The sequence below is a fragment of the Sander vitreus genome, chromosome 2 (assembly GCF_031162955.1).
Source record: "Sander vitreus isolate 19-12246 chromosome 2, sanVit1, whole genome shotgun sequence".
Lineage (NCBI taxonomy): Eukaryota > Metazoa > Chordata > Actinopteri > Perciformes > Percidae > Sander > Sander vitreus.
Genome location: NC_135856.1, coordinates 9,154,931 through 9,168,164, shown reverse-complemented (window position 1 = coordinate 9,168,164; position 13,234 = coordinate 9,154,931). Strand labels below are relative to the sequence as shown.

The 13,234-nt window shown below is 41.1% G+C and overlaps 1 protein-coding gene across 1 annotated transcript; it reads right to left on the bottom strand.

The window, feature by feature from the left end:
• Positions 1-2,073: 2,073 nt before the first annotated feature.
• On the bottom strand, positions 2,074-12,951 carry vap (vascular associated protein). Its single transcript, XM_078276268.1, has 11 exons — positions 12,461-12,951; positions 11,336-11,722; positions 8,888-10,933; positions 8,699-8,787; positions 8,502-8,560; positions 7,816-7,979; positions 6,386-6,551; positions 5,657-5,848; positions 3,883-4,104; positions 2,559-2,718; positions 2,074-2,452 (listed from the first exon to the last, which is right to left on the bottom strand). The coding sequence occupies exons 1-11, from the start codon at positions 12,501-12,503 to the stop codon at positions 2,378-2,380; spliced, it is 3,603 nt and encodes a 1,200-aa protein (XP_078132394.1). The 5' UTR covers positions 12,504-12,951; the 3' UTR covers positions 2,074-2,377.
• Between the last annotated feature and the right edge of the window lie 283 nt (positions 12,952-13,234).

Sequence of the window (13,234 nt, the reverse complement as noted above, 5' to 3'; positions counted from 1 at the left end):
GAGTGGAGGGGGCAGATTAACCTTGCTTGGCAGGTGTATCATTTCCAGAACATACCTATATTTGGTGTCAAATAAATTGAACTGTGAGGCATATTGTGAAATTAGTATTGATTGATCTGACTCACTTTTATATGCATATACACACCTGCTCATTGACACACACAAATATGTAACGCAAGGCTTCAGGTCCAACCTGAAATACTCTTTTAGACAATATATTTATTTTTACGATAACACACTTTGAAGTCTTTATGCAAAGCTCATTTTATAAATTTACCAAACTTAAGTTGGAGGTGCTGTTTTAACTCAATAAGGGCACCAGACAAAGACTCATAAACTTACAGTAGGAATTCTCACTGGCTTGATGTGTTCCAAATAAGGATATATGGGAGCCAGGAAGAGACAGGAAGTAGGTTTCACAGTCAGTGCTTCACTTCTGCAGATGCACACAGGAAATGACCACACAGAGACACTAAGGATAGAAGGGGGTGAATGAGCTGATCAGGGAATTAGCTTTTCAGAGTGGCATTATCCTGCTCTAGACAGACATTAAACACACACACACACACACACACACACACACACACACACACAGGGCAGGACAACCATCCCTTTAAGAGTTCCTTTGGATGACGTCCATATAAGGAGATGTTGGAGCTAGTCACATGGGAAGGAAGAATGCACTGCTCATGTCATGTGACCAGTCTGAGGAAATGAATGAATCTCCCTTTTTAAGGCTGTGTGTGCCCTGTGTGGATGTTGTGTCCTTCACCAGTACCCACAGAATTATATGTAGAAAGGGAGGTATCACCCAATTTTGTACTCACAAACTCCTCACTGACAGACATTTCTCGACGTTTCCTGACACTCATTTCATTACTAGGTGGCGTGCATGACTCATGCATGTATTACAACATGCACGGATATGTACATACTCCCTACATTGCTCACTCACACAGTCAGAGAAGTTCACAGGCCTGGCTCTTGGCTCTAAGACCGTATATGGAAGAAGCTAGCAGGTAGCTTTTGTCCACTTTTCACTCATCCCTATCTCTAGCGCTCTCTCGCTCTCTCCCTTTAACACACATTCACTCTCTTCCTTTATTTGCCACATTTCCTCTCTCTCTCTGAATCAATCACTCCCTTATTCCTTTTCCCAGGACAGGGACAATTATAGGAGTGCAATACAGTGTAAATATTATCCCATTGCACTCTGTAACAGTCTTTCCCAGTCATTTATGGCATCACATTCCAGCTAAGGTTCATACACAGCATTGAGAGGAGGTGTGGCTTGTGTGTGCTTGAGTGAGACAGAGAGAGGAAGAAGGTATGTGAAATACACTTTAAAATGTAATATTAGAAGATACTAATTTAAAGAGAGAAATTCCCCTAAAAACTCCAGTCTAGTGAACACATCACACCAATTCTGGGGTCTTTGCACTGGACTTTAGCGTGTCATAGAATAGAGGTAAATGTACTACTTTACATTGTTTTAGGCCAAAATACATCTCTCACCGTCTTTACCCATATGAGCACTCTCTGCCTCTCATATAATCTGTTGTGAAGCTGTTAACAAATTTCCAGTCCAAACTAAACATCGAGAAACAACATTTAGTTACTATGCACCACAGATCTTCACCCAAGAGGGAGAAAACAATTTTTTTTTGGGTTCCTAATGAAGTCTTATTATTAGATTTTGACACAGGGTCCCTCAGACACGACATTAGGTACAGTAATAGTACAGGACACACCTTAGTTGATAGTGTACTTGTACTGTGCAAATTCTTAAAAGAAATGTGTGATTAATCACATTACATACTTACATACGCCACAGAGCAGTTACCTACTTTGGACAGCTGGCAATCCAGTCATGCCTGGAACTAACCTTTCTGTAAAATGTTACAATGCATTATGTAAAGCAATTCAACTTCCTGTTGTATGTAATGTGCTACAAATAAACTTTCCTTGCTAAATGATGACATAATGGAAAGCTCAGTATGTTTAAATGCATAAGGACCTACATTTATTAACTGTCAAAAGCAAAAAAAACTGAATACATTTATTCTTGCCCTGAGTAAGATTTGTTTATTAAAGCATTATATAAGATTCGGTGCCACAGACATTTAGATTGCTTCTTTGTTTTTCCTTACTTTACAGTATATCCTACATCTTATCTGAGTGAGCATATAAGAAACAGATTGGAGATACAAACTCGATGACGTAGCAACAACCTAACAAAAATATACACTTATATACACATTTACACTTATTGTTTTAAAGTTTTTAATCAACAAAACAAGAACATGTGAGGTCTACAATGAACAAATGAGCTGCAAATACCAGTGTCAACATTAAATTTGATTCTTCTTTATGTGTGTCAAGCAGTCCAGCTCTTCCCCAGGTCTACCAGCTCCATGCCTTCACAGTAAGACCGTGGCCTCGACACCCTCACCTGGTTTCACAGGGAAACAACACATAATAAAAACCATATATACCTGTCTCTCTCTCTCTCTCTCGTTTTCTGTCTCTCACACACAATCACACAGTCAAACACTCACTGCGGGTGTCCTGTGGGAAGCCAGTTGCTGCAGAAGTGGGAAGGGAGTCCACTGAATGGGTTCCACAGGCCAGCTACAGACAGAAAGGTCACTGGCCTTACCTGAGTCCAACACACCATCCCCCATGCTCATCTCGCTTCCCCTCCAACCATACTGAGAGCTACAGGGAATACAGAGAGCCTAGGGATTATTTACACAGACATATATGTGCTTATGTGTTTGTGTGAATGAGTGCCAATACTTACATAGTTTTTTGTCAAGAAAAACTTAGGGGAACTATAAGTAATAAAAAGGAAAGGGCCAGGAATGTTTTATTTTATTCATGGATATTGGGTTTTAATGATTCATTCACATCGTTTGAAATACACATTTATTAATGGTCATATATATATATATATATATATATATATATATATATATATATATATATATATATATATATATATATATATATATATATATATATATATCATACATACATACATACATACATACATACATACATACATACACACACAGTATCTCACAAAAGTGAGTACACCCCTCACATTTTAGTAAATATTTCATTATATCTTTTAATGGGACAACACTGAAGAAGTTACACTTTGCTACAATGTAAAGTATTAAGTGTACAGCTTGTATAACAGTGTAAATGTGCTGTCCCCTCAAAATAACTCAACACACAGCCATTAATGTCTAAACCACTGGCAACAAAAGTGAGTACACCTCTATGTTAAATTCCCATACAGGCAGGCAGATTATTATTTTTAAAGGTCAGTTATTTCATGGATCCAGGATACTATGCATCCTGATAAAGTTCCCTTGGCCTTTGGAATTAAAATAGCCCCACATCATCACATGCCCTTCACCATACCTAGAGATTGGCATGGGGTACTTAAAATCATCTCTCAATGCAAATCAAACCAGCTATTAGGCTAACCGACATAAAACCATGCCACTTTTGTTGCCAGCAGTTTAGACATTAATGGCTGTGTGTTGAGTTATTTTGAGGGGACAGCACATTTACACTGTTATACAAGCTGTACACTTAATACTTTACATTGTAGCAAAGTGTAATTTCTTCAGTGTTGTCCCATTAAAAGATATAATGAAATATTTACTAAAATGTGAGGGGTGTACTCACTTTTGTGAGTACTGTATGTTATATCTTATGCATACTCTCGTATGTTTTTCATATTTTAGACAGATTGATGACAGACAGACATTCGCTCCCTGATCAATAACATTCTGATACCGTTAAGCATATGAACCATTCATGTGTAATATTGGACTTGTGGTGTGTGTGTGTGTGTGTTGTGTGTACCTGTGGGGGTAGATTGTATTGATGCGTGTTCCATGGCTGGCGCAGGTGGAGGCCAGAGACAGCGTGTCGTCGTGGTAACAACAGGGGCGGTCGAGCGCCCGCAGGTGCAGTAACTCATCGGAGCGTGTAAAGGCAGGATTATCTAGTGAGTCTGCTGATCCTGCCCACGAACGCAACCAGAACCGTCCTGACAGCTCATCAAAATGGTTGAACCTGCGATAGCTGCACACACAACAAATCATAATGTTTGGATTAATATTAACAGGGCACAATATGTATTGTATCTGGTCCAATTTGATATGGGTTTGAGTAAGAATAAATATTTTTCAAACAAATATTTTTTTTCTCCATTTTATGGCAGTTTTGAAAGTCTCGCTGAAAACAAAATGCAAAAAGCAAACAATGGGGGGAAAGGTAAAAATGACTTAAGTACAGTAAACTGTGCTCTCCTGTTGGGTGGTCCTGCTGGAGAAAGTAAAACTCTGATCTAAGAGCCCAACTTTCTGTGGACAGAACGTCTCTCCCTACTGTTAATGAGACACTCTGGATTTATGGCTTAACTTCCGACTCCTGTCTGTCTCTGTCCGTATCCATACCCAATATTAGAAGTTAATCTCAGCAATAGGATGAAACTATGGCGGATAAAACTCTTCCCTCCCATTCTGTGACTTAGGTTCAGACGACAACTGTTTTAACATAAAAATGTTGGCCAGTGCAGCTTTAAGAGGCTGAATCCCAATGTTCGCGCTTCAACACATTTGTTGAAGGCAGTCTATATTTACCTATATAACTACTATTCATCATGTCCACACAAGGCCCTCAAGGAGACATCCAGAAAGTCTGCTTGGGGTACAGATTTCACCAGACTTTACTTGGAAGATTACCCAAAGTTCATAGCAATATGGATGTGACAAGAAATTAAAGATGATGATGATGATGATGATGATGATGATGATAATAATAATAATAATAAAAAAAGCAGTCCAATCCTGTAAACTACACATCATTTATAAGCCATAATATTCTTATTTGGTGTATGTGAGGTTTATCTTGCATACATTGCAAATGTCAGTAGGCCTATGTGGGTAACAGAAATTTTGATTCATCAACATGAAAGTGAGGTCTGAAGTCCTGTCTAATAACACATTTCATCCCCTCGAGGCCCAGCACCCTAACAGACTTAACGTGATGACAGTGAACATGTCATTGTCTGCAAGTCCAGACCGTGGACATTTGGATTCAGTCAGACCGTCTCAACATTTTCCAAGAGTCTACAGTGCAGCATTCATCTTCAGTTTGTGGTTTGGCAACCAGACTGTGACACCTAGTGGACATTACTTTAATTACAATTACTATTTGTGTTGAGTTTTCCCTTCCCGGATCACAACACATGAGCTCCCCAAAGGTGTCCATTGTGTTATTTCCGTGTATGTCACATTAATCGGAGTCATTTGGAGTCATGTTAAGTCAACTGTATTTTTATGTTTACCAAAGCTGTGTGTGTTAACGTGCGTTTCCTCTGTTATTTTAAAGGTCCACCCAGAAGCCCACAGGACTGTTCAACACCCACTGTTATAGAAACACAGTTGCCCATTTCATTTATTTTCAACAAATTTCTTTTTAACTAGATCGTCGAAACATCTAATTGTTTATACAACATGTCATGTACAGGGTATCTGTGTGATATCTGTGGATTGTGTGTATTAATCTTTGTATTGCAGGTTGTATGTTTTGAGCTGTAATTGTATGTGTACATCAGTGAGTCAGTGCATACCTGCTCCGAGTCTGATCTACTTTGGCCTGGATCAGAATGGCTCGGTAACGTCGCACTGCCACAAAGGCCAAAACGCCAATCACTGTCACCATGATGAGTAAGATGGCAAGACATGCGCCCACGAGCCGCACTCGAGTCATCCTCATGTCACACCGCTGACCCATGTACCAGAAGTCCTCTCCAACAAGGCAGCTGAGACACAAACAAAAAGATGCTTTAATGCACAAAACGTCCTTGGATGGACAGAGCGATACACAATTTGTGTATGTAAGGCTGGGCGATATGGAGAACGACAGATATCACGATATTCTTGACCAAATACAATGATATTGCGACGATATTGTAGGGTTGACAATTGGTGCTTTTGCAATATTTTTTTACAATGACATTTTAGATAAATAATCATCAATAATGTGGTAAACAGTTTCAAGTGAAATTATAGAGAAAAAAAAAGTTAAAAAATTGTAGCGATATACTGACGATGTTTACATGCATGCACAAAAATAGTGTGATGTTAAAACAAATCTGCAATTATTCAAAAGGATATTACCTCAAAATGTTTCACAATAGATTTTCTGAGAAAATTGAGTTAGTATGTGCTTGTAATTATATAATTAGACAATCGATATATGATTTCATCACAATATGATTCCGTTGAAAGACGATAAATTATCATATTGAATTATTTGCCAGCCCTAAGTGTGTGTATTAGTGCCTCTGTGCTCTTACCGGCAAACTGGACGTTGGCCCGGGTGGTGAGTACAGATGCCATGGTGGTGGCAGTAGTCAAAGTGGCAGACAGAAGAACAGCTGTAGTTTGAAGGGCCAGGCTGGAACACACACTTGTAGCCTGCTGGACACTGCAGTAACCAGTCACACACATCACCCTGCAGACCTGGAGGGAAGATGTGTTGAAGGATGTGGTTGGTGTTATTCTACAGTTTTATTACTGTCAAGAAATGCCATAAAACAACAACAAAAACATCGCATTAGTCAGTCTCAGTACTTCCCTACCCTGTCTCTGGCACTCCCAATCATTCTAGTACCTACTGAAGAGGTAAATCTTTAAAAATGGGTCACAAATATGTTTGTGTCATTTATTTCAAAAAAGCAATGTCTAAAATCAGCTAGAACCGTAGTTTTTAGCAAATGTTACTCAAACAGGAGTAAATAGTGCATTTGTTGGTGCAGTGCTGAGTATTCAAGGTAGCAGGATGGTATGTTTGGAATTGACTTAAACTAAACTGCAGTGGCCATGTTCATCATAATGACAGTACATACCAGCCAGTGTGACTTATTTATGGTTTAGTTTCATAACAATGGCGCTCTATGGCACAAAGGAATAATATCAGGCATTGGCTACACAGACAATACTTGTTAGTAGGATACTTTTTTTTTTTTTTTTTTTTTCCCCCCAAGGAGTTTGTTGACTGTACCAAATATAGAATATTACCAGCATTATCCTTTAAATGTCCTTGTCAATGTTAAAACAATAGCTGGAATACCTTGCAGATGGCGGGGCATGTGTGCCAGAAAATGTATACATTAAATATATATGTTTTGGAAGTCTATATAGCGTAATTTAGTGACTGTTTAGATGTAGAGTTGGTTGACTTTTGTTTATACTGTATTATTTGATACAGTGCAAACAAGTATCCTTATTGCCCCAAATGATCTACAATCAGAATACACTAACCTAATTTGTCCACCCATAAACATGCAGCCACAGCACAACAACCGAAAGTAAAAGGAGTACAGTAAGATGATTACATGCCACAGTAACAGGTTTAATATCTGAGTAAACCAGACACATTAATAAGATTTCTCATAACTGTATTATATGCTTAATTAAGTCAATCTAACTGAGTTATAATGTTTACATGGGTCTGTCTGTAACCAGGTTAATTGAGTAAGCAGGTTAAGAATGGAGTTCCCTCCCAGGTAAATGTAGCCACTGTGGCTGACTGCTAAACTGGCTGTTAAAGTATTTTTTGTGCCGAAGTAGAGATGACAGGAAACCAGGGGAGCGAGGAAGAGAACGACATGCAACAAAAGGTCCTCGGCCGGACTCGCCTTAAACCACTAGGCTACAAGGGCGGCCCAAAAGTTAGGAATCTTTGGTCAGCTGTCTATAGGTGGCCATCTCAACCTAGCCTTACCTCCGAGTGTGATGTTGGTGATCTTGGATGATCTGAAGCTCCTCCCGTCACAAACCGCCTGAGCTAGTCCTGTTCGTTCCATCAGTGATGTGGGTCCAGTCATGCTGAGCCACTGCAGAGCCCCACTGGTTTTAAACTCCACCAGACTCTGCACTGCATTGCCACTAAGACGATAGCACATTCAACTTATGCAACGTAAGCCCAGTCTGTCCCTGTCATGTATTACCATTATATTTGAGTCACAGAGCTTGGCATCCGATTTTCTGAAAAATTAATACCTGGCCATCTCTGAAAAACTTAGAAGGTTATTCAACAACAATTCTTTGCTGTTCTGAAGGTATATTCAAATGGCAGATAGTTAGCAAATACTGTAGCTGATGGACATACTGCAGCATTCAGCTAAAGAGCCAAATATGTCCCTCCTCTGGAGTTAAGAGGAGACCACAAGAGAGCTAAAAAGGACACTGAACATTTTATTTACATTTGTCAATTGGGAAAAACACGACTTTAAATGAATAGATAGGTCTGCTGGATGCATAAACAACTTTATAGTGTGTTACATTGTCAATGTTGTGTTTAAAATTTGAAACTTGAATTTAATGGTAATATATGAGAGACACAAACTAGAGCTGACTGGAGCTTACTGTAGCTACAGAACATACAGTATGTACTCTGTAAGACCTCACCTGCTCCAGACTCCCAGCAGTCTGCTGAACCCCGGAGCTTTCTGTAGGTACGGCTCCACCTGGAAGAAAAAGGTTTCAGAAAAAAAGTTAGAACTTTGTAGCAGTTACTAAATCAAACTCTAAAGCTATTATACAATACCATTACTTATATGTGCTTTTTTGTATGCCACTATGTATGTGTGTACATAATCTCTTACCCAGGCAGTGGTGTCTTCCTCCAAACCTGAAGTAAAAGACGACCTGGATTCTCCAACAATGATCTGCAGCAGCAGCTCAATGGACTCCACTGGACAGAACAAATACAGACAGGCAGAACAAATATTTCCATTACAACAGGCCTGGACACCCCAACCTATGATTTAATTACATACAAATATGTACAATACCTCTGATGGCTGTAGGTTGGTTTGGCACAATGTAGAACTTGGGTGTCTGACTAGTTGTGGAGCTCCAAGTGGAGGTTAAAACAGAAGGTGTGAGTGTCAAATGGTTCTCTTGGCTGGGGTGTGGGGTTGTCCTGGATGGAGATCCAGCTGTGGGAGTTTGTGTGGTTGTGCTGCTGGGAAACCATTGCCAAGACTCATCCTCTTTAACTACTTCTACCTCTCCATTATCTGATTTTGCAGTTATGAGTGAGAGCAGAGAAGTATATGTAGTAGTAATATAGTTGTGGGGCTGTTTATGCATAACTGGGACATCAGTAGAAGATGGTAAAGACAGGTGGTTCTGTGTATGAGGTGTGTGTGAAGATGTAGATTTGATTGTTGAAGTTTGTGAGGGTTTAGGTGTGGTTTTATGGCTGTTCAGGGGTGTGTGTGCAGCCACTACCACTTCAGTGGTAGTGGAGAGCAAAGGCGGAGGTGTGTGCGTTAAATGTGAACTACCAGGAAAAGTAGTGTGTGTTTGAAGTGTGTATGAAGGTGTGTATGAGTGTACGGATGAACTGGATGACAAAAGAGGAACAGGAGTTGATGAATCTGTAGACGAGCTGTCATGTAAGAGTGTGTAAGTGGGATGCAGCGTGTATGTTTCAGTGTCAGTAGTGGCTCCTGTGGGGGCGGAGTTCTGGACTACATCTCCCAGTGTCAGAGCTGCTCTTGGCGTGGAAGAAGAAGAACCGGGGAAACTCGAAGTCCGGTCATCAACTTTGGTAATGTCAGGCGAGTAGGAGATAGTGTTAGTAGTCATGTATGCATTAACAAAATTGCTGTGTGTACTTTGTGTTGCTGTTTGTGTCTCTTTGTTGCTTGTCTGTGTGAATGGGAAGGACGTGTCAGGAAGTGGCGAGCGTGTGAGGCTCTCTGTGCTTCGTGGAGAGTTTGTTTGACTCGGCGTGGAAGAAGTGAAAGTGTGAAGCATCTCCGTGTTTTCAAATTTATCAGAAGACTCAAGCGCAGCAGTTTGACTGTTAACATCTGATGCGGCTGATAAAGATGAGTCAGTTCGACTAATGTTCGGATGAAATGAAGCAGCCTTGACAGCATCAAAAGTTGTGTCATGCCCTGTGATGTGGGTGGCGGACGAATGAGTCCAGCTGGAGCCGTGTGAGGATGACGATGATGACGCAGTGGGTTCAGTATCAGTGTGCGCGCTGCTTGAGTCATCCTGCTGAAGTTCGGTGGGTGATTTTAAAGGATCAGAGGTGATGGCGGAGGTCAGTTCAGAGTTAAGTCTGGCGGTGCTTCGCTGGCTCCTCCAGGAATGGGGACGTTTTTCTCCAGGTGTCCCACTAACAGCTCCACCATGTGGGATTAGGATGGTACCACTCTCCCAGGTTGTCCTGGAAGGTAGCAAATGGGGAGAAGAGGTGAGAGGTGGGGCGATGGAGCTGGACACGATGGGGTGAGCTTGTACGGTTATAGATGGTTTAGATGTCTGAGTGTCTGTATATTTGTGTATATCTGTGCCACGCAAGGCGTTGGAGCTACTGTCTGTTGCATGTGTCAGTGCCATCTGGGTTTGAGGGAGCTCGTTGCTTGATTGTTTTTCTGTGTATGCTGTGTCTGATGTGTGAAACAGCGTATCTGTACTGAGTGTTTGCAGAAAATAGGGGTGTGTTCTCTGTCTGGCAGACATTTTGCCATCAGTGAGGTGAGCAGCTCCAGATGTATCCGCTCCATTGTGTGGTTCTTCCTCAGGAAGAGGGAGAGTTTCCCTATCGGCTCTCCCAGCCACAGTGACTCCCTGCAGAGGTGAGGTGGGGGGTAGCAGCCTCTGTCCCTGAGAGGAGGGACTAGATGCAGACTGAGGCCCAGAACTCCACTCCAAACCTTCGTAGAGGCGACCTCTGCCCCCTTGTGTTCCTCTTACCACCTCTTGACCAACAGGAGCTGTGCTTGTAAAGCTTGTTCCTGTCTGAGACCAAAGCAAGAGGTCTTGGTCTGTATGTGGGCTGGTGTGGTCCTCTGAGGAATTCCTCTCATCTTCCTGGACTGGATAACCAGGAACAAACACAAAAACAGAGAGGGAGAGGGTGAGGAGAGACAGAGTGGAAATCACAACAACATAACATGTGATAAGAACTTTCCGACAGACAAATTTACAGCTCACAGGACAGTTTGAACAATACATTTCCACAGAATGTTTCCACAGTTACACATGGTAGAGCTGAGGTAACCATACTTTTCTTCTACTGTAACCAAAAAATGCTTTTCATGTATTCATTGAGACAACAAAATGTAAAAAAAAATAAAAAAAAATAAGCAAAAGGCATCTCAAAAACCAATCCAAATGTCATTACAACAATTAGATTAAACTCTCGTGATCAGGGTGAAGGAAAGTGGGCCGTCCTGACTCAATAAATTAAACTAGATAATTGAGTTATGGTTTCTCACCATCATAGGACAGCTGAATTTCATTTGAGGAGCGTCCTGGTCCTGTCCAATTCAAGGTGACTTTGTTTCCATCACAGCCGGAGAGCAGAGCCGTCCCCCCACTCTCTAGGACCTGATCTTCCTCGTTCAAAACACAGCGCACTGATACGCTCAAACCACTTTCCAACCATACTGACTTTAAAAGTACTGTCTGACCCAAAGGAATACCTATCGTCCAAGTGCAAGTTAAAACACTTAGGGTTTTGTCAGACTGGTGGTTCAATGGGTTGAGTCTGTCGTTTGTGTCAGTAAAAAGTCCAGGTAAAGTGAGATTGATGCGACCAGCAGGCTTTTGGTCCAGGCTGACATTTCCACCACAGTGGTTGTGCGACAAGGCCAATGTTTTATCTGAGGAAAGAAATAAAGATGCTGGTAAACTCTGGCATATATCTCCTAACCTCTGTGTGATGTTGCAGAGAAAGCTAGTTCATTATGGATAGAAGAAGAAGAAGAAGAAGAAGAAGAAGAAGAAGAAGAAGAAGAAGAAGAAGACATGCCTTTATTTATCCCATGAGGGGAAATTACATTTTCACTCTGTTAGTACAGTTGCACACAGGCCTGAAATATATACACACACACACACACACACACACACACACACACACACACACTCAGACCTATACATGCTATCAACCCTTATGGAGAGATGTCAGAGTATAAATTGTGGACAGTTTAACCAAAGGGCTATTCATTCTCAGATAATCTCTTTTTTTAAAAAGGAAAAAGTAAAAGCAAAAATAAGAGAAAATTTGTGAAAACAAAACTTAATTTTGCAGTAACAGATCACAGATATTTTCCCTTTTTTTTCTTATCCATATATTCCATCTATTGGCCCCTTAGATTTGGGTCTGGGCTTGAAGCATTCAGGTTAACACAAAACCCAGCTCTATTATACAGAAACCTACCAACCTATTTCATATTGACAATAGAGCATGCACTATTGTGACTGAATTTAAACTAATCAGTTTTAGTAATACAAAATGTGTGTCCAGTTGCTACAAAGCCCTATGATAACAAAAGGATATAGTATAATAGTGTAAACAATAGGATATATAACAGTTCCCAGGCACTAGCAGATTTCCTTACCTGTTGTGATAATAAAAAGCAACAGGCAGACGTGGAGCTGCATTTCCAATCCTGAGACATTTCAGTGTCGGAGAACCTATTAATCCCAAATCCATACAGATTGTTCAGATTTACAATTATCTGTGCGTTATGAGGAGTAGGCTACGACCAAACTGCGCAACGCGAAAAATGATCTCCAATTTTCCTGCGTACAGTCCCAACAAAACGGAGAGGCGTCAGATTAGAAACTTTCCTTCTCCATCATTTCCTTCTAACGGAAACCGCTGTGCTGTCAGGGGCTCAGCGTCGGCACACTCACCTAAATTAGATGCACGTGTGTCAGACGTTATGTCCTGTAATGTGGGATGGACAGAGGGGCAGTAGGGAGAGAGGTTTTTACACCGCCTCCAGGCTGTTCCGTTTGTCCGTTTGAATCAATTGGCATTTCCAAAGATGAGAGGAAGGAATCCAGTGGTCGCGGCAGGGGCTGGTTTTTACACACATGCTTAAACTCAGCACAGGAAACCTTTACCACAGGAGGCATGAAGACATAACCGGGCGGGGCAGTTCATTAGCGCTTTTACATTTACACCCCACTGTGTGTCAGACCTCCTACTTTTTATACAGTCTGTTTGTCTGACAGATAGAGAGTGTTGGAAACCAAAATCCGGTAAGCTACCAGAACAGAATGGCTCGTTTGGGTTTTGCTTCAATATCCCTCATCACACATGGGCTACTAACAGATAAGCAATAGAGTTGTAGGCTAGTAATTGTTTTTTGGCCACATTGGGGCAG

What these genes read in the sequence shown, in the direction of transcription:
- vap (XM_078276268.1), bottom strand. Translation starts at nt 12,503, where the DNA reads ATGCAGCTCCACGTCTGCCTGTTGCTTTTTATTATCACAACAG. An exon ending in AGGAAGACACCACTGCCTGG is followed by an intron (nt 8,561 to 8,698) that starts GTAAGAGATTAT and finishes TTTTTCTTCCAG; the next exon opens with GTGGAGCCGTACCTACAGAA. An exon ending in CTGCTGGGAGTCTGGAGCAG is followed by an intron (nt 7,980 to 8,501) that starts GTGAGGTCTTAC and finishes CTATCGTCTTAG; the next exon opens with TGGCAATGCAGTGCAGAGTC.